Raw genomic sequence first — 22,202 nt, 5'->3', positions numbered from 1 at the left:
AGGTTTAGTCAAATGCTCCTTGCAAACAATAACAATAATCCTCAAAAATAATGAGTTGATCCAACGGCTGGTTTGCAATATATATAGCATGCCCACCAAATCAGCAGGTTACCAAGAAACCCATGAAAAATTGGTCCAATATGGCAGATCTTTTGACCAAGGGTAGTGATCAGTCAAACAAATATGACTGCAAAAATGGGTTGTAATCCGACAGCTGGATCTTAATATAAAACACATGCACATAAATAGTTGGTAGCCCAGAGAACAAATGTAATGGCAGAATTATTGGGTAACTCAATAGGAGAGGACACAAGTAGAAATTAGGATTTAAGTATTGGGGACAGACTTAGAAGCAACAAAAGTTAGGGAAATGGTTGAATAAGAATTAATATATTGGGTACTTGCAGTTAAAAAAAAAAAAAAAAAAAAAGAAAGAAAGGTGATTAAAACGACAATGAGAGGAGGGATGGGTGTCGTCTTCTACCTATTGATGCAACAGAGACACAGAAACCAACAGTAGGTAGGATGGGTTCGAACAACAGTACTCTCTCATACAAGGTCAATTCAAACTGAATTTCAGGGGAGGATTCCTAATCTACAGCCCTCTTGAATGCAAGCAACAAACATGTGAATCAGCAGGGTAAGGTTGAACAAAAAAAATCCCTGAATCAGATAGGGTGGTAGTTATAAGTTCAGGTCTGAAACTTGGGTTCAATCTCAAGATGAAGGCTTAGGAGCTGAGACTTGGGGAGCTAGAGTCGCCCATAGGAGGATGACTCACACCCAAAATAACGGACCGAAAGGATGCATTATGAGGGAGATCGATCAAACTCACCAAAGGGCTGTTGTTATCGCTAGTTGCAGAAAATTTGGTGAAGTTGCAAGGTAAACAGCAGGGAAAGGAATAGTTATCATCTATGGATAAACGTGAAAGGGAGAGAAAAAGGTAATTATAAGGTCAATGGTGATGAATCGATGGAATTCCAGCCTAGGCCCAGAGTAACGCCAAGATCAGGGAAAGAGGCATCAATAGCAGAATATAAGAAGACAGGGGCAGGAACAACAGTAACAAAGGGCACGATCAGTCTTCATAAAAAACTAAGAAACCTTGGTTTTTTTTATTTTTCTAGAAGAAGAGAACCAAGAGAGAGAAAGAGAGGACAACCTCAATGGAGAGAAGAGAACCCCCAGAGCCACGGTAGGATTCAGAATAATCCTATTGTGGCCTAGGCTAAAGATTTATATTGTCATTAAAGTTCGAGTCCAATAAGGAGTTAACTACATAAAGACCCAAAGACAAGGAAAGACATAACACTAACATGACTCTACTAGACCAACTCTCTAACCAAACACAACTAGCTAATAAGACTAGTAACGATACAACAAGGAAAAGGGGGAACTCCCCCTCGCACTATACACTTAAAAAAAAGTGAAAATTGTATTCCCTTGGTGGTATTGCTGATGAATGCCAAGCTGTCAGTCCCTATCAGTGAGCATAAGACAGTCTCAGCAAACATCATATGGCTCCAAGGTTGAACTCGCTTGCTTTGAACTGTTTCTCCAATCTCCATTCAATTCTGTTTAAATTCATATTAGTTGTCAACGCTCCTACATTAGAGCGTAGGACCAGCAGTACCAGCCAAAAAAGAGGCACTGGTGGAGTTGGCAGATTGCTTTTCTCCAAGCGAATATTCTGCCATGCCTTCTTCCACAAAAACCACCTGAGTCCAACCTGTCTTTGCATTAAAATACTGGAATCCACCCCTTCAACAGCCAGAACCTCATCGTCAATCTTCTCCATAGTTATCACGGTGTCTAGGCAAACCAAGGCGTTGGAGGGGGCCTAGATGCAATGCAACCAAAATGCTGGCCTAAGCGAGCTATGCGACACTAATTGTCAAGGCCCTTGGATGCCAAGGCGGTCACCTAAGCAACGCCTTGAAAACTATGATCTTCTCCACCTCCTCCTCCCATCCCACCTTGCACATGATCAACCATCTCCTCTTTGTGACTGCTCAAGAAATCCAAGTCCATCCCCTAGCTGGAAGTCCAGACCATCATGTCCTCAACGGAACCTTCTGAAAATCGACAAAGGATACTACCTATGTTGTTTCAGGGCTTTCAATCATTGGAAACATGATATAGGGCCTTCTAAGCTCCACATAGCAGAGGATTCCGGCAGGGACTGCCTTTAGTGGTGGGCCGTGGAGGTAAGGAGAGCTTCAAAAATTCCATCACATTCTCCTTTCCTTTACCTTTTTTAAGGATTGTTTAGACCATGGTACAAGAACTCGCCGAGATCTCGGTAAAAACTCGCTTTTTTGATTTGCCGAGACGAGATGGAGGTTGAAACCCAGAAATACCCCAACTCGGTCGAAATCTCGATCGAGTCGAGACCTCAGGTCGAGATTTCGGTTCGACTGAGATTTCGACCCAAATCACCCTTTAAGTCATCCAGATCTCGACAGAACTCGACTGTATTGGCAGAGAAAAGTGTGTGTGTGTGTGTGTGTGTGTGTTGTGGAGCTGGTTATTTGGCCATTTTTGCTGGTGGTTTCGATGGAGAACTTGCTGGAGACAGGGAAGAAGTTACAAAATCTACAAATTTGCAAGATTTGTGAGAAATCAGCTCACATTTGAAGATATTTTTAAGGTAAACCATTTTTTCCCCAAATCTTTTTTTTTTGAAAAAAAATTGTTCAAATCTTGGTACACCCATACATGCCGATGGTATTTCAACAGCCTGGTCAAAGTAACAGTGGATCGATCTCATCGTAACCGCCTCTTATATACCCTAGGATAGGGAACTTGGAATATGTTGATGACAACACTTATACGAGTTGTGTGGCGACCTATGTGCAATACTACAACAGCACTATGACATGGGAAGACTCCTGTGCCACGACATGGAGTTGAATACTTGATTCGGCAATATGGCATGGGATGATAGATGTAATATGTTAAGATTGATGTATTATAAACTTTTACATTGTAATGTTTATTTAAGTTGCTTTATATTAATTGTATGATTTGATTGCATTCAATTACTAAATTATGTGTAGAATAGGGCATATTAGTACGTCGTCGCCTACCAACCTAGGGTCCGAAGTGAAACTCCTATTTGAACTTTCTTTTTGCAAAATCTGATAGTGTCATTGTGTTTAAATGGCCTAAAATAGGCTGAGTACCAAGTTTCAGCCCCAAACTAGGTCTAAAACCCACCGAAACCAGCCATCGAGTTCCAAAAAAAAAATTACCCCAACTCGGTTTTTGGCTAGGGCGAAACCTATACCGAAATCGAGTTCTTGAACCTTGGTTTAGAAAAGGCAAAATAGTCACATTAAAAAGAATTTATAAGTCACCTAAACAAATTTTGTGATTGGGACAAAGATTGCTTAAATCTGATTTATATTGAAGGAGTTATGTTCCGATCAAACCTTATTCAATACCATGTCCACAAACAATATACACTATCAAACTTGGGTCAGAACCACAAATATTATTTTGAGTGTTCTCCATGTGAAACTAATGCATGGATTGGATTCAATATGTCAAAAATAGACAGCACAACAAGAGACAAGGCAAAAAAAAAAAAAAACATCATCTGAGCCTCGAAACCAAGGTTTCGAGTTGACCTGGAGAAAGTACCAGGTTTTGACCCAGATGGTCGAAACCTGGGAAATCTTGGTTTCTGGCTGGTCGAAACAAGTGTCGGCACCGAGTTCTTGAACCTTGACCGCAACCCAAGCTCCACAACCACATTTGACTCCCAATCTAATGGAGAAGTTTGCCATTGAGTACAGCCAAGGGAACAAGCCTCTCATAGGTGTCTTCCCCCACCAAAGATCTTCCAAAACCTAATTGTTCCCATCACCCACATCATATCTCTTTCATGGGACCATCAAAGGCAATACTCTTTTAATGCACTTTGATGCGGTGCGAGGTTCCAATAACCCGATTAGGATTGCTTATGGGCCCATCCAAGTGTTAGATAACTGAACTCATAAGAACCAGTGGCAAAACAGTAAATATTTGAAGTTGTAAAACAGCAATGGTAGAATGGTAAATAACTTAAAGTTATAATGGAATGGCAGTATTGTAATTATATGGAATTCAAGTGAATAAAATGCACTGTATTAGTGAAAGGGGTAAACTAGGAATTAGAGGAAAAGAGAGGAGGGAAGAGATAATGAAGGCCAGAAGAGGGCCTTCTGCTACTGCCAGAAACAGAGAAGCAAAAAATCACTGGAGAATAAGAAGAGGAAGGAGGTCACACGACCATTGCTATGTACCAACCGGTACCATAAACAACTCAATCTGCTGAGTTCCTTCAACTCTAATTCAATTCTCAAATCTGCTTCAATCATTGGTTACACTTCTATTTATAATGCCCAAAAAAAAACCCTAATTACTTCCTAAAACTTAGAATAATAAAGATAGAAAATAAATAAAACTAAAATTGGAAACTTCCTTACATGTCTAATAGCTACCCCAAAATAAAAGATTACATATGTTTTCCAAATAAAATAATTACTAAATGTCCTACTGAACCTAAAAACCCACTTGGACCCGGTTCGTCTTCATATGGGTCCCCCAACAGGTTTAGCCTGGTCCAAGAAATTGCTCCACCATCACACTTTCAGGAAGCCCTCAATGTGACCCTTTCTGCTTTCTTTGTATCCCAAATTCCCAACCGTGAAACTGCATGCCAGAGATGGAAGTGATAACTTCATCACATAAAGAATCTTGCATAGTTATCAAGGCGGCAAGGCGACCATGGTGTTTGAGAGGATCTATAATTAAGGTAACACCAACAAGGTGCCCGCCTAGGCGACCAAGGAGCCTGGACGCTTAGGCGACGCCTTGATAACTATGGAATCTTGTTCCTTGGAAATCTCCAAATCCACTTTGTTTTTTATCTCTGCATCATAGTTTTCAAGATGTCATCTAGGAGCCGCTATGGCGTCCAAGCGTTTTTTTTTTTGGGGGGGGGGGGGTGTCTACGCAACTGTCTCCTTAGTGTCAAGGCGCTAATTTTATTTATTATTTATCATTTACTCATTTTTATTATTATTATTATTATTATTTATTCCATTCCTTATACTTTCTAAAGGCTTGTATGCATAATTATTGTACACCGTGTTACATCAAATCACTAGAATCACTTAAAGCAAAATAAATCGACCCTCGACTTGCTGCTCACCATGGTTCGAGAACTCGGTTTTGGTACTAGTTTTGCCTAGCCAAAAAATCGAGTTGGGCCGAGATCTCGGCGAGTTGGTGCAGTTTTTTTTTTTTTTTTGAACTCGGTAGCTGGTTTCGGTGGGTTTTTTACCAAGTTTGGTCACGAAACTTGGTAAACAGCCTATTTTGGATCATTTAAACACAATGGCACTACCAGATTGTCCAAAATCAAAGTCCAAATAGGAGTTCGACTTCAGACCCTAGTTTGGTAGGCTACGATGTACTAATAGGCCCTATTCTACACATAATTTAATAATAGAAAGCAATCAAAGCATACAATTAATATAAAACAACTTAAATAAGCATCAGAAATGTAAAAGTGTAAAATACATCAATCTTAATATATACATCTATCATCCCAAGCCATATTGCCGAATCAAGTATTCCTCTGAATGCGCCACATAGGATTCCCATATCATAGTACTCCTAAGGAATCCCACATAGTCTTCCACAGAAGTCATATAAGTGTTGTCATCAACTAACTGAAGGTGCCTTATCCTAGGGTATGTGTTACACCCGTGCCCAAAAAACTCGGGCTAATTTGAATTTTTGGTCGTGAGTGCGGAACCCAAAGCCATATCCACCGGTATCTTATGGTGTATTGACCCGGTGGTTGAATTTAATGAGGTAACCCCGCTGGTGAGGACCTACATACCAGTGAGGAAGCAAACACCATCCCTGTGCAACTGCAAGGTCCACCACCAAATGTACAGCTCATGGAAAGTACCCCTAGTTAACGAATCCTAACTGTAAAATATGTTTTAAAACTAGAAATCATGTTTGGGAAGTTAGGGTGTGAAGAAGTCAATAACCGAGAGCGAATCCAGCTGTGTTTCAACAAGAAAGACACTCTGGTCGATGACTCTAGTCAACCACTCCCATCGACCAGAGCTTGTACTGTCAAATCTCTGTACCGGGAGTGCAGGGACCGGTGTCACGAGTCGGGGATCTTGTCACCATGTCCCAATAACCTAGTAGAAATGGTAGAAATGTTCCCCGACAATTGTAAGTACGTGGGACCCCGTGTAACAACCCATGTACACAGAATCGGTTTAAAAACCAGTTTTATCCAAATTGATCCTAAACCAAACAGACCCTAAGCCACTTACTATATAACTAAAACTCATTTCTAAAACCATTTCACTGTTTCAATCGTTTGGAGAAGGAGAGAAAAGAAGAGAAAAAGAAGAAGAAGAAAAGAGGAAGGGAGGAAGAAACCTAAGCTTCTAAGCTTCTAAATCTAGGAAAGATGCTTCATCTTCCTCAGTCTATCTTTCAGTTCCATCTAACCCTTCATGAAACCTTACTGACCCATTCTTGAAATTCCAAATTTCAGTTTGCTAGTGTAATTCAAGTTGAGAAATCCATCATCTTACTCCCAATTTCAAGGTAAACATTCAACCTAGTCAATTTTCCCATCTTCTAGTTCTTCTTAGACTTTGGATTAAGTTATTTTCAAAGTTTAAAAACTAGAAATTGTTATCTACCAAACTTAATCATAAATTAGCCTAAGAACTTACAAAATTAGAACCCAAAACCCCTATGCATGTCTAATCCATACCCCATAGCTTAACCTTAATCCTGTTTCTAACCCAATTCCTAACCTTCCTTGCCTGGAATGCTTAAATTGAAGCATTGGTTACAGAATTCCACCCATGCATGGCTACATCCATGTATTTGGAATCCAAACCCCATGCATGCCCCGATCCCCATATCAAAACATCAAATTACCCATTTCCCTAAGCCTAATTTGAGTTATAAGAACTTAATTTCATGTGTAAACAAAAAACCCTGAGCCAATTGGTTGAATCCATAACAAAAACCCTGTTTTCGTCCTTAGAAAATCCTGCAACAGATACTCTGGTCGGTGGCTTTGGTCAACCACTCCTATTGCCAGAGTACAGGGTTTATAAAACAGAATGTATTTTGGTTTCAGCCTGCACTATGGATGATACCTCTGGTCGACTACTCCTATCATCCAGAGTTGTTGTCATGTCTATTTTGGGTTTGAGACTCATTCGAAATCACACCCAAGCATACCCTAGGGCCCCACCTTTGCTCAAATACATTTTGACACATGTGTATGACTTATCAAGCTTATGATAGGACCGCTCAATCGACGAAACCTATCGGCAACCGTCTTGAGGACTAATTCAATTTCGCGAACGCAAACACAACAAGGTGAGTGGGAATACGCCATACATGTAGGTGTAATGTTTCTGTTATATTATGTTAATAGAAATTCATATGTTATATCATTCTTAAATTCTTGTTTTGTTTATATGGAGCTATTAAAAGAGAAATGTTGAGATACTATGATGTTTGGAATGCATGCTAATGAAATTGGTAGATTAAATATCGTAGTCGGCTTAGAAACGAGGGGTATGGTGTGCCGTAGTATGAGTTGCGGGAGCTCTGTATACATCGTACTATGCCATATAGTATGCATAAGGCTACGAATATCAGACCCTGATGCTACAACCCTTACCAACAGGGGTATAGGTGTTGGGTAATCATAGCTCCCTAATGTCCGAGGAGTTGCCACCCACCCGGGTTACGGTAGGCTATGGTTATCGGGGTCAGCCAGATGGATGGTTTACAACCCATTACCTAAGTGGGCTCCCAGGGTAACAGCTGAGGTCTCGATGCGGTGAGGTACAGAAAAAGCCATGTAAAATTCCTGAGTTGTTATCGTAGCATCAACCTAGTGACTTAGTTTTGATGTTAGGTGGACTAGCGAATAAAACTGAATCTCATGCATATAGGATCATGTTGTGTTGCATCTGCATGCATGGCTTATTATTCATTCATTAGGTTCAGTGGAGCTCATCCCCATGGAATCTTCCTTTTTAGATGGTTTTGCAGGTACTGATTTACCAATGGATGATGAAGCAATTGATGGAACTATAGATCATTCTTATCTTGCAGTTCTGTGACAATTTTGTGTTTATTTAATTTCCTTTCTTTCACAAGTGTAATTATTAGGATATTGTACTTCTGAGCCTAAATTGATATGTATATGGTATAACATAGGTATGTGGGATTTTATTAGAAATGATATAATCCATCTATGGGTAGTTCAAGTCTTCCGCCGCACTCCATCACACTTTTATTATCTATCTGCCCCTTTTGTGTGGCTTGTGACGTTTAAGTACTGCTTCTGTGATCCTGGAGGTGGTTGGATACCGTGAGTATCCGGGTCACTTGTCGGATCCTCCCAGGGGTAGGTTCGTGGGATGACAGTATGGAAGAGGCGGTTGGGATGAGATCGATCCACGGCTACTACCACCAGGCTGTTGAACAACCATCGGCATGTATGGGTGGTTTGAGACTGTGAATATGTCGTCCACAAAACCTAAACCAGTGCTCCGATTGTAGAACTCATGTGCAGAGTGTAACATATATTAATTTGAGTATTTGACACCCATGAAGTCATCAATCGGCCAAAGATGTGTAACATATATTAATCTGACACCCAACCACCAAGATTTGAACACCTTTTTTGCAAGAAAAAAAATAGCTTTTGGGAAAAATGGTTTACCTTCTCCTTGTAATCCTCCAAACTTCTTCAAACTACTTTGAATTTGTTGTAGATGTAGAACCTTTTATGTTGGATGCAGCTTCTCCGTGCAATCTGACGAATTTTCGGTGGAAAATGGGAGCAAAACCATGCAATTTGGGTATTTTGTGTGTTCTTTGCCGAGACCAGCGAAATTAGCGAGATCTCGACTGGTCTCAGTCAAGATCTGCACTATTTATATTGGGCCATTGATTAATTGAACCGAGATCTCAGCTGAGATATTGTAATCCATGTGTATCGCCACTCATCTCATATTTAAAAAAAAAAACCGAGTTTTTAGCGAGATCTCACCAAGTTCCTGTTCCACCTGCTCACACCTTCTCTGTTGTGATTTTTTTTCTTTGTTCTTCTTCTCCTCCTCTGTTCCAACCTTGACTCTTCTCTGTCAAGTTTTTGTTTTTTTTTTGTTTCTCTGTTCTGCTTGTTTCATTTTTTTTTCTCTGTTCCGTATACTACTTTACCAGCGGCACCTTGATTCCAGACTTTGCAGTAGTTCTTTTTTTCTTCTTCTCTGGTTCTTCATCTTCCTCCTCTTCTTCTCCCCTTTTTTTTTCCCTTTCTCCTTCTCCGGTAGTCCGTCTCTTGTGTTTTTTTTTTGTTCTTCGGTTCTTCCTCTTCCTCTTCCTCCTCCTTATTCTTCTTCTTTACCACAGAGTTGTTAAAACACCAAAAAGAGAGTCCAACTGAGGACCTTCACAAAAGTCATAGAGACCATCTCCCAGGATCATGGCAATAACAATGAAAATCTGTACTGCAACACAAGGTACGTGGTAAATGATGAAGAAGATTCTGACAAATCAATTCAGTTCACACGTTTGAGTTAGAGGATAATCATACCCCTTCAACATGATCGTGTTCTTTTTTATCAAATGAACCCATGTCATTCGATGATGATTATCGGAAACAATGACTGTCCATGTACAATGCCTTTTTGTTTGTTTAAGATTCAAAAATATAAGCATGCCACATGAGCTTGTTTGTGCTTGCTTCTTCAGTTCTGCTGTCTTCTAGTTCTATGTTGATTTTTGATGACTTGATGTGGCATAATGTTGATTTTTTATAATATAAGGTATATGTAGTAGCATACTAAATGATGTTAGAAAAGAGGGGAAATAAAAAATAACACTAGGGCGCCTTCTCGCCTAAGGGCTTAGGCGCCCCTCCACCGCCTTGGATCGCCTTGTCACCTCAACAACTATGCTCCACATAACCAATTTCTAAATCCCCTTCACCATAGACAAAGAGACTGCTTCCCACCCAATTAAATGATCTCTCCTTCTCTCCCCCAGGCTCCCCTCAAAAAAGATCCCTGATGATCCTCTTGATGATGTTTATCACCATTCCAAGAGCCCTAAAAACCAGCAAGTAGTATGCTGGGAGGCTAGCCAAAGTAGAATTTATCAATGAGATTCTACCTCCCAAAGATATGTAATTCCTCTTCCAAGTGGTCAACCTATTAGAGAACTTCTCAATTGGTCTAAAAAAGATACAGGTCTTAGATTTTTATTTTATTTTTTTGGTAAAAAGGTCTTGGATTAACCACCATAGGAAGTCAAAGATACGTCATTGGCCAGCCAATAACCTCACCAAAGAATAGATGTAAAAACATAGTAACAAAATGTTTTCTATACACCATTAAGATTTAAGTTACCTGCTGTAAGGCACGCTTCAAATTGTAAAAATGAATCGTGGAGTCAAATGTTGCAATACCCACAAACGTCCGAGGACCTTCCTGCAGCAACAAATCAGTCAAATGAATCAAACACTAAGAAGGACATCTTACTTCATATATATAATGATTTGTTTTAGTATGATCTTCTACAAAGAATACTAGAATATGATGGGATTAATTTACAAGCATATATTAGTATATGAAAAGATATGAGTCATTTAACTCCTCCCTGTAGCCCATATTACTCTCATTGCACTTCCTAATATAGCCATCCTAATGTAAAGATAAACAATTTCGAGAATTGCCATGCTATCCCCAAGTTTTATCAATTTCCCCTGTTTCTAATCCTTCCACCCTAATTCAGATTACTATCAATTTACGGATTTTTTTATTTAAAAAAAAAAGGAAAAAGAAGTAAAAATAATGCGACCCTTACAAAGACTTTTTTATTAAGCAGAAATTTCAAAGAAAAGCAGCAAGTTAAAAGAATGAATTGCAGGAGAGAATCTTACAGCAATGGTTTTATATATTCCTAACAGAAATTTAATAAGATCCATATGAAAATGGTTTTATCTAATTCTAAATCCAGAATTAATATAGGGAACCAGTTCAGCCTGCAGTCCCCAGCACAGCATTCTGTGAGAGCAAAGACAAATCCCGATTTTTCATTAAAAAAAGCCTGGGCGGTCCCCAACTTTGCACCTTTTGCCAAAAACCACAAGGGTCTGGCATGATAGTATCAGCATCAGAACGTCTCCCAAGATTCATTACAAATGAATTCAAAAAGAAAAACAAGGAGCTTCGTAATGGAGGATGGAAATTCTCTCCCTATGGGGCATAGTACATTTTCCTTCAGAAACAATGATGCTAGATTCTTGACTTTTTGATCTATAGAACTCCTTTCAGATGAATCAAAATGCATTCCAAATTCACAAGGAAAAGTGGCAGTGACAACTAGTACTCAAAGCTGCTCATAGCCTAGACATTAATTGTTTACATGGCCTTACAGGAAGGTCTGCAATAACTTGGTTGATTGCGCTGCATGCAGCTGCAGTTCCACCAGTCTGTATAGCATTCATGGATACATCAATAAGGAAGAAAAATACTGCAGGCATTGGATCACGAACCTGAAAATAAGATGAAACGTGCAAACATTTTAAACATCTTGTAACCCAAGGATGCAGAGAACAAAAGAATAACCTTTGGGAAAACAAAAACATAACACCAGAAAGCAAAATCAAAATAGTGTCCAATAATAAGTATTTCTCTCTCCCAAACAAAGAAAGTTGAGATCAAGAGGCAGTAACCAATTATGAAGTTTTCAATGAGATAAGAAGTGTTTGCCTCTCTCAAATAATGAAATAACGCAAAACAGCAAATCAGGACCAGAAGGCTGTAGCAAAGTATATGATCTCTGTGATGAACATTAACAAATGTCAAGTTAATCAAAGATCAAAAGGTGTCCAAGTAACTCTTGGACCTACAACATGAACAACTAAGTCCAACTCATAAGTCAACATTACAAACCGCTAAATAACCTTTCAAGAGTTGAGCACCAGTATCCCCTCCATAATATCACCATTATCTGTATTGGGAAAAAGAATCTCCCAACCATTGACAAGGCTATCCAATATTTTCTTAGTAGTTACCAGGAAATACAACAGAACGGAAGGCTTATCAAGCAATATCCTATATCCTTCTCATCTGTGGTATTCCAAACAAAGAAGAGAACCATTTATTCGAAACAGAACATATTACTGGCATTAAGCTCTGGTTAAGGGCATCATTGCCAAGCAAATGGATATCATCAAAATAAAAGGATGTACCTATGCTTCATTTGAAAATCCCTTCCCTCCAAGCAAAATTTAAATAGATTATCCAACAAAAATAAAGGTAACCCACATAGTACAAAAAGAAATCCAGTAGACATTGAACCCACAAACATCAAACAAAGCTATATATTAACTAACCATGTATTCCTTTGGTGCAACAAATTCAACAGTTCCCCTACATAACTCAGGCCTTTCATCAGCATCTCTACGCCTACCATCTGGTCCCAAATTGCAATGGTACTCACGAGGAGTCTCATCAGTAAATCCTGCAGACAAACAGCAAATGTTGCATGTGGAACCCCCAAAAGAATCTAGTACATAATAAACACTTAAAATCCAAAAGGCTTCAAACATGAGAGAGAGCTATGTTGCATGGGTTAATAATGCAGGCTGTCTAGTCACATTCAGGACTATCTCCTCCCCCCCCCCCCAAACAAGTGGCAAAGTTTTGTTCTTAGTTATGGGCCTCGGTTTAAGAGAAATAAACTTTCTTAGACCTTAAATAAGTGCAATAGTGGTCATGTGGGCCTTAGATAGTCTACTTTTGGGTATATATTATTGTAAATGGACTAGGACCCCACATATTGGGGTAGTCAAGTCCTAGATTAATACCTAGTTTCTAAGTAATTGGACAATCTTAATACTAATAGGATTTCTATTGTAGGTCCAGAATAAGAATTTTTATTGCTATTTTAATTTCAGCTTTTAATGTGATGCTCAGAATAGGATTTTAGGGGTTTTTTAATTGATAAGTATGGGAGAGATTTCCTGTTTCTGGTTGGGCAATTTGAGTGGAGCTTTGTGGTGATTTCCTGAGTATTTTCCCAGACTCATGGCCTGGAGTTCTACTGCCGATATCTATTCTTCCAGTTCCTGGTAATCTGATTCCATCTTTTTAGTTCAAATCTCCATCACAAGTCATAACACATCAGTTTTTTAGCTGCAAAAAGTACTCTGTGATACCCTCCTTTTCCCTTCGATTTGGACCACCTAATTTTGTTCATAGTCGCTTGAATACTTGTTATTTGGCCTGAAATTTCATATACAATTTCTTGCAAATCATAGTTCACCTTCTGAAACTCATTTCTTTCAATCTGATTATTAGATTCCAATTTTCTGTTGTCTTACCCAATACCCATCTTAGATTCCTACTCTGTAACTCTGTTTATTATAGATCTCCAATCCAGAGTCTTAGCCCCCCAAGCACCCAACTGATCAGTCTTTGTTGAGGTATAATTTTCACCTAAGATCCTGTTTCAGCCCTTATTGATTTCTCAAATCTCCATAATTTAAGTTCTGTTTTGTTAGTTTCTAAACTTATGATTTATCCTCTTATACAACTAATCCAGTTTCGTATTTGAGTTCTAAAATTTTTTTTGGGGAAATTTACGAATACCCCCTTGATGTATGGACTTTTTACCGATACATCTATCTGTACACACCATTTGCACGTACCTCCCCTACTTTTCATATTAATGGATAAGTTAGTCCAAGCCGTTAGTTGTTTCCGTTTGTGACAAACGGTAGGTGTGTTTTAGATATTTTAGGACCAATATACCCTTGACTCTTCTTCTTCTTCCTCTGCACCGGCAATCTTCCACAACCTGCGACCACAACACTTTTTTTTTGGGATGGATAACATCAGTAACACATTGCTTACTCCAACTTAATGACCCTTCTATTTATCTATGTAGGTAAAATCTGTCAGTCCGGGAGCCCTGACATCAAATATTCAAGAACTCCATTGTTTATCGGCGACATAGGTTTCAATTCAAAGAAACCCCGATAAGATTGAACACTAATTCATACAAACAGACTAAAATAAGCAACAGAAGCCACCAACATAGATTGAAATAGTGAGATACCTTTGAGAGAGTGGATCTGCCGCAGCCATTAGGTCCAAGATGTAAACCGGGAAAAGAACCCAGAATTCAGAATCCATATAAAAGTAAAGCATAAAGGAGGAGAACGGAAGTAAGAATGGATGAAGGAAAATAAATAGAAGAGGTGAAGACCTAAATCACCGCCGCGTTTGGCAAAGGTGCAATCGGAGCAGCGAGAGGCGATGTCATTGAACTTGACCTTCCCGCCCCCATCTCTCTGCAAGGTCGACCTTCATCATTCCCATCTCTATACTCCTCTGTTTCAATCAACTCCAAAAACAACCCAATCGGTGATTCTCCCAGCATTCGTCATCTCTCGAAAACAATCCCATCGTTCAATTCTCTTTGCAATTTTCATCTCCAAAACAATCCCATCGTTCCAACTACCATGATAAGATGATAGAATTAAAATAATAAAAAAAAGCATGCAGTTCGTTCTTCGAGTTTTCCCTGGAACTCATGAAACCCTTCATATAAGGCGAAAACAAGTCCACAAATCATACTTGGTCTTCCTCTTCTGGTGCTACTTTGAGTAGTCCTTCATGGATCTTTGGTCAGCCTCTTGAACACTTTAAATTGGCCTCATCTTTATGTAACCTTCCCTGTTCATTCTGAACTTCTGAAAATCCAACATGGAGAATCCCTTTTCATGTTTTAATCTCTTGCATATTGTTGCTTTACAATTTTCTCCAATACCGTTGCCCATCTCTTCAAAGGCTGCGTAGAATCCTGGAGAGAAGAGCTTAAAAAAGCATACCAATCTGATCAGGAACCTAGCAAAACCCAACTGGTTTAATAGCGACGGGTTCGTCTTGAGCGCAGACCACTGGTGTCTGCTTCAGTATTTTTGTCTTCATCTCGCTGGTTTCTCATCGGTTCAGGTAAAGTGATTCCATCGCTCATTAGCAATTTCGTTTTAACCCTTGGAGATGAGATCACTAAAAGGAATGATGGGATTTATCCGTTACAGTATTGTAAACCCCAAAACATATCAAATTCAGATTGATTTTGCATGTTTTAGTTTTTTTACAGATCTGTGAGTCATTGTCACAGGGAAGATGAGTTTTATGTAAAGGGCTTCTCCTTACTGGAGATGGGAGAGACGGTGCCGCCATGGATGATTCTCTGATATTAGGGTTCTTCAAGAGTAGAAGTAAGGGAAAAATAGAAGAACAGGTTTATTTTAGCAAGAAGGACAATTTTGTCAATATGTAATATATTCTAACGTTTTTCGTACCAGATTAACGAATTGGATTAACTTATTAATTATTATGAAAAGTAGGGGAGGTACATATAAATAGTATGTAAACATGAATGCATCGGTAAAAAGTCCATACCTCAGGGGGATATTCGTAAATTTCCTTTTTTTTTTAAGGTTTTCAAATCTGAACTCTAACTTTTTAAGTAGAACCAATAAGCATCTTTCCTTTATCTTCTACGTTGCTGAAATTAGGGTTCAGCCGGCCCTAGTTCGTAAAATAATACAAAACCAAGGGCATGATGAAAATCATAAATCCTAAGGATTAAAGTGTTAGATAACAAAAATTTATTCCTTTTTCAACCAACATATTATAAAGAGAAATAAGATTAAAGGCTTAAAACCCATGATTTGGAGCTTAAGGCTCACACTCGACCGAAAGACAGAAGTGTGATCTCCATCTTGATGCTGAAGATAAAAGATGAAGAAGCAGCACAAGTAACACTTCTTCCGTGGTTGTCATGGTGCCAAGGAGAGTTCATGGCGGTGGCCAGGTGCCAAGGCGCCCAAAGCGAGTGCCAGATTGGTTGAAGAATTTTTCTTTCTTTCTTTTGAACAGGTAAGAATAAAATTGGAAGAATATATGCTCCATTCTATATGCCATTCTAGTTCCAAGAATGTTTTCTCTTTCTTTTCTCTTCTTTTCATTTTCTTCTCCTTTTATTTTCACCCCTTTCCCCCCCCCCCCCCCACAACCCCTTTTTTTCCCTTATTTCCTCATTTTCAGACTAAAACTGGTCTGGGGACCCTGACAGAATAAGGTGCCCAGTCACCTTGGACACATATAACTGCTATGGCTTCTTCTTCTTCCACATTTCTTTTTTGTTTGTTTTGCTAAGGGGCTGCCCCTTCTTCCTCTTTTTCATCTGATAGCCAGTCCTCTCTTTTTTTTTCCTCTTTTCCTTCCTTGACAAAATAGGTGTGTTCAAGCTAGGTGAGGAGGTTCTGTATTCTTAATTCTAAACTTCTGATTTATCCCCTTATACAACTAATCCAGTTCCTAATTTGGGTTCAAAATTTTTTTTAAGGTTTTCAAATTTGAACTCTTCTCAAGTAGAACGAGTAAGCACCTTTCCCTTATCTTTATCTTTTCAGTTGCCAAAATTAGGGCAGCACTAGCTCCTAAAATATTACAAAACCAAGGGCATGATGTAAATAATAAGGTTCAAATGTGAAATGCAATTTTTAGGGAGTTCAAGTATAAATTTAAGTTTTAAATATTAATTACAAGTTCTCTTCACTTTTATTATAAATTCCTAAGGACTAAAGTGTAAAATAATATAAGGAGAAACAAGATTAAATGGCTTAAAGCCCATGATTAGGGGCTTAAGGCTCCCACTTGACAGAATGGCAGAAGTGTTATCGCCATCTTGATGCTGAAGATGAAAGATGAAGAAGCAGCACAAGTAACAGCTGGTACACTTCTTCCATGGTTGTCACGGAGCCAAGGAGGGCTCATGGCGCTGGGCAAGGCCAAGGCGGCCAAAGTGAGCGCAAGATTTGAAGAATTTTTTTTTTTTTTCTTTTGAACAGGTAAGAATAATATTGGAACGAAATAAGCTCCATTCCATATGCTAATTCTAGTTCCAAGAATGTTCTCTTATTCTTTTTCTTCTTTTTTACTCTTCTTTTCATTTTCTTCTCCTTCCACATTTTCAAACCCCCCCCCCCCCCGGTTCTTTTTCTCCTCCTCATTTTCGGACTAAAACTGACCTGGGGGCCCAGACAGAATAAGGTGCATAGCTTCTTCCAGATTTCCTTTTTGTTTGTTTTGCTAAGGGGCTGCCCCTTCTTCCTCTTTTTCTTCATCTGATAGCCAGCCCTTTTTTTCCCTTTTCTTTCCTTGACAAAATAGGTGTGTCCAAGCAAAGTGAGGAGGACCTGACAAAGGTTCCATACCCATATCCATGTCATAGTGTGTCAACCTGGGTGCTTAGGGGTTGAAAGATCCGTGTAACATGCACACACACACACAGTGAGAAAGGAGGGAAGGAGACTGTTCCATCCCACAATTGTGACATTTACTTGAAAAGCACGGACTAGAAGATGCCAATAGGGATAAACAACTATTGCATAGGTTGAAGTTCCCAGGGAATAAACAAAATTGGAGCATGGTAACTGATAAGATACACAATAAGCAAAAAGCACCATGATATGGAAGTCTGGCATTTCCATCATAAATAGCAGATTGCATAATTTGCAGATCAAGACTAATAAGAATATTGATCTAATAATCAATATGCCTTTGTAGAATAGCATACACACACAACAACAAAAAAAAAATCAATAAATTTGCCCAAAATAAAAAATCATTTATACTAACCACATAAGTTGCAAATGAAACGCCTTCCTTGATCAATGAATTTCATTAAAGGATTTATGTACCCTTTGCAACGAGAACATCGAACAGGTCCACTGTCCCCAAAATCAACAACCTAGAAAAGAGTAAAATAGTCCACAACAATATTGATGAGTTATTATGTGTATCAACGTAATTGTCGAAATTATGAGATTTCAATTGAGAGTAATTTCCTGTAGCAACAAAGTCACCAATAGAATAAAATAATATATTCTTTACAACAAAGTCACCAATAAAATAAAATAATAGATTGTTATTGTTTACGACATCATACTCGCAAAAATATCAGACATATGTGTTAAGTAATGTTTCATGATTTTAGTTATGCATATGAGGCACATGCTAGTAAAGAACTTTAAGCTTTAGTTTATCATCCTCATAACTAATTTAACATTTAGAGTTAACGCCAAGTTGCTTCTGCCACATAGGGGTTGAATGGTGATAACAACACTAGGACAAGGGACAAGAAGCACAGCCCCTTGCAGTAAAAACTTTCCCATCACATAGCTTTATGACTTTAATACTTTAAACATTCATCATCGCCTATTGCATGTAAATCAAACGGTTGAACAAGTTATCATCCTAATGTATTCATCCAGCTAGACTAAGGCAAAAGTGAGCTTTAGGCTGTTGGCTTCAGATCTCAGTCGAAGACTTTCTCAGTAATAAAAATTCAATTCAACACAAGAAAACCTGCACATACAAAGAGAAAATATACAGTACACTGAAATGTTGGGGGAGGCGGGAGGGAATCGTTGTATTACTTGAATGGGCTCTTCAGACGGATGAGGAAGGGCCAAAGGTTGAACCATCAAAGCCAGCTGCATGCCTGATGTCATCAAAAGATCACCAGTGCATGGAATCTGTTGAAACAAACATAACCCCCTCGAAAAATAAAAATAAGGACACAAAATCATAACACCAAAATACATGATTATCTAAAAGAACTACAGATCCATTAGCCAAAGAAGATTAGCCAGACAACAATTCACATTCATACACTAAAAGTTTACCTGATTAATCGTACACCTCATGAAACGTGGACTACAGTTCCCAGTGTCTTTGACAATGTAATTACTGGTAGCAGGCTTCGTAAAAATACAATGCAAGTTGTTCAGAAAAGGGAACAAAAAACAATAATTAGTTGCTATGCAATGTGAAATGTATAAGTAGCAGTAGATGTAGCATGTAGGGAAAAAAAATTACAATGTATCTAATAGAATTGATACAAAAGCATATTCTACATGAAATACATACCGGAGGAACGTTGACCTGATTGCCCTGACGAGTTTCGAAAATTATCATTGAGGAACCTGGCACAGGACGAGGTATTTGATTGGGATCAATTTTTGATGACCCAGCTGCAGGGGCTCCAGCTACTGGAAGAGGAGACATAGAAGGAGGCATAGAGTTCATAGGTTGATTTGGTGGAGGTGGTGGGGGCATTCCAAACATTCTTGGTGGTTGAGTACCAGGAATTGGAGTAACCTAAAAACAACCACGAACTTCCAAATTCATTTTCACATTTAAAAAAAAAAATTTGTAAACATACTATTGAACTTAGTGCAAACGCAGTTTAAAATTTGGGCAAGGTTTTAGTAACGGTTTTGATGGGGCTAGAGTTTTTAGTCTTTATTATTGTAATGTACTGAAATAAAAAGCACAAAAATGAGGGTCTAAAGGGGTACACAAAAATTAATAGTTTATTAGGGGTGTCATGGCTAGAGTCCAAATTTAGTTTCACTGTCCTAGAATCCTATTATTAGAAATGCTAGGAAAATTAGAGTACTTCTATAGGCAACATTAGGTGTCAAGAACTCAAGATGCTATCTAGAAAAGTATTGTGATATCTTGGGTTTTTTCCAATAAATATGTGACCTCTCCCCCTTATGAGAAAGTTGTTAATGTATTAATTTTGTTTGATTTGGGAATGGCCTAGCTGGCTCTTCTCTCCCTTTTTTTATCGCTCAAGAGATATTTCTCTCTTTCTTCCTCTCTCTCCTCTCTCATTCCCCCCCCCCGACTGGGATTCTCTCTCTTTCACTTGTTATCCTTCCTCCCTTTTTTTCTTCCTATTTTTTCTCTTTCTTCTTCAGACAAGCACAACAAATTTCTCTCCTCCTCCTCCTTCCTTCCATCAAATGCTACTTTCTGATCCTAAATCTTAGGATTCACTTCCCTACTTTACCTTTCCATAATTTACCCATAGATCACCATTTTCCCTTTCATCAATCAACCCCATCAATCTCTCAAAATTCTGTTTGGATATTTCTTAATTTAAATCTTGAATTTGAGATATTAAAATCTGATATTACTCTGACAACCCCTGTCACCTCTCATCCTCCCCCTGCGCCCCTCTCTCTGCTAGTCGACTCCTCGAATGCGATTTCCTCTTCGACTCCCCGATCCTCCCTTCCCACCCCACTCTTACCTCTTCCTACAGCATATCCTGGGGTGCCCCTTCCCCTACTGTCACATTTCCTTCTCTGCCCACTCTCTTCAACTCCTGTGTTTGCTGGCCCCTTTGGACCAGCCCATTTGCTCGGTCCACCAACCTATTCTAATACCCCGGTTGGCCCATTTACCTCTTCCTCTAACCCTTCTCAGGAGGCCATCTCTCTCGACCTTGGGCTTGCGTCCCAGCCCAAGGCCCATCTCTCTCCCTCCAATTCCCTCCAACCCCCTATTGCCCCTCACCTGCCCCTTCGTGTTTACCATCGGCGCGACACTAGCTCCCCTCCTTATCCTAAGAAGCAGCCCTACATAGACTACTCCTTGTCATTCAATGATAAGATTTTTCCCCTAAGCATGGCTATCAAAGATCATGCCCTCTGCCGTGGCACTTTGGGTCTCTCTACTCCGGGATAGCGCACTCTCGTCGAGATTGGATCTGGTTGCCTTGTTATGTTCAGGCTTTCTTTCTTTTAGTGAGTTGTGGTGGTTTGGGGCCATTCCCCTTCCCCTTTGCAAGCCCTCGCCTCCCCTTAGCAGGGCCTTGTAATCGGCTAAGTGCTTGTTTGTTCTCTTCCCCCCCCCCCTCTCTTTTTCCTTCCTTTGGTAATGAATTTTTTTATTCATCCAAAAAAAAATCTGATATTATTCATCTTTAAATATGACCATTAGATCAAATTTGATCCAAATCTAGCCATCAGATATGAATGATGAGGGATGGTTATTATTGCACTAAGAACGAAACCAGAGCATCATGACAATAACCTGAAAAGGGAAAAATTGTTCAGTCCAAATATGATCATTAAGTGGCCAACTTATTTTCGGTGGGGGGGGGGGTGGAGGTTATCAATAAATGAGCAATCAATGGCGCCTAAATACAAACTCAACCTCAAATTCAACCAAGCCTTATCACAACCATAGTATTATATCTCGTCTCGGAAGGCCATTTCGGCCAAACCGAAATTTCCGAGACATCGAAATTTCGGCGAAATATTGTATTTTTTCTATGAGTTTTGCTTGGCCATTTCAGGGTGTAAAATGTCGAAATACTGAAGCGAAATGACCGAAATTTCGACGAAACGGTGCATTTTTTAGACCAAAATTTTCGAAACGAGATGACAGAAATTCTGAAATATTGCATTTTTTCATTTCAACATAACATCTCGTTTCGGATACATGGATCCTGTTTTGCCATTCAACTCTACTCAAAACCACAGTTATTGTCAACCTTAGTCTGTGTATGTCTTTCCTCACCACTTTCCCCAAAGTCATTTTAGGCTTGTTCCTTGCTCTCTTTCAGTTCTTCGAATCTAAATAATGTCACTCTCCCCCCCCCCTTCCTGGTGCATTCAAAAATATTTTTTGCACATGTCCATGCCACCTCAAGTGCCATCTTAAGTCTTAACTTATCATGTACCAGAGCTACTCCTAGATTACCTTTAATGTGTTCATTCTTTTTTTTTTTTAATCTTTTCAAATTTTACCACTCATCCATCTAAGCTACAATAACTTCATTTATATGTTACTTCTCCACCAATTAACTTTGTCAACTCCACACTATTGAGAATTATATTTAGCATATGTTTTTGGTGATTACTAACTTGTGTTTGTTGATGAAAAAGGCAATTATCTCTTCTCTACCTTTCCATTCCCTCATACTCTAAACAGAGTATTCCTCTTAGTTGGTCAACTGACCTAGCTAAGCGGTCAACAGGGTCTGCCGGGGATTGAATCCCAAAGGCATGATGCACTGATCATATTTCACATCCATTCCTTCATAGTCTCTCACGACCCTCCTCAATGAAATGGATATCTCACAATGGCTTTCCATGCGACTCTAAGTCATTCTTTTACCTCTTCCATTTCCACCCACAGCACTCTTATTCTCATTCCGCTTTCCTCCTTACTACCCTACCCAATGAG

General features: G+C 39.1%; 1 protein-coding gene across 3 annotated transcripts in view; it reads right to left on the bottom strand.

Moving 5' to 3' along the window:
* LOC122667513 (protein transport protein Sec24-like At4g32640) overlaps positions 1–22,202 on the bottom strand; it is a 107,513-nt gene that overhangs the window by 76,719 nt on the left and 8,592 nt on the right. For all 3 annotated transcript variants that reach the window (XM_043863792.1, XM_043863794.1, XM_043863793.1), the window contains 7 exons: positions 19,086–19,316; positions 18,842–18,916; positions 18,593–18,691; positions 17,793–17,904; positions 12,467–12,594; positions 11,504–11,623; positions 10,476–10,556 (listed from right to left, as the gene is read on the bottom strand). In XM_043863792.1, coding sequence (XP_043719727.1) covers positions 10,476–10,556; positions 11,504–11,623; positions 12,467–12,594; positions 17,793–17,904; positions 18,593–18,691; positions 18,842–18,916; positions 19,086–19,316 — 846 coding nt within the window. The remainder of the gene's footprint in view (positions 1–10,475; positions 10,557–11,503; positions 11,624–12,466; positions 12,595–17,792; positions 17,905–18,592; positions 18,692–18,841; positions 18,917–19,085; positions 19,317–22,202) is intronic.

Source organism: Telopea speciosissima, chromosome 7, assembly GCF_018873765.1.
Source record: "Telopea speciosissima isolate NSW1024214 ecotype Mountain lineage chromosome 7, Tspe_v1, whole genome shotgun sequence".
Lineage (NCBI taxonomy): Eukaryota > Viridiplantae > Streptophyta > Magnoliopsida > Proteales > Proteaceae > Telopea > Telopea speciosissima.
The sequence above is the reverse complement of the archived record's forward strand: the minus strand, read 5'-3'. Positions and strand labels throughout refer to the sequence as shown.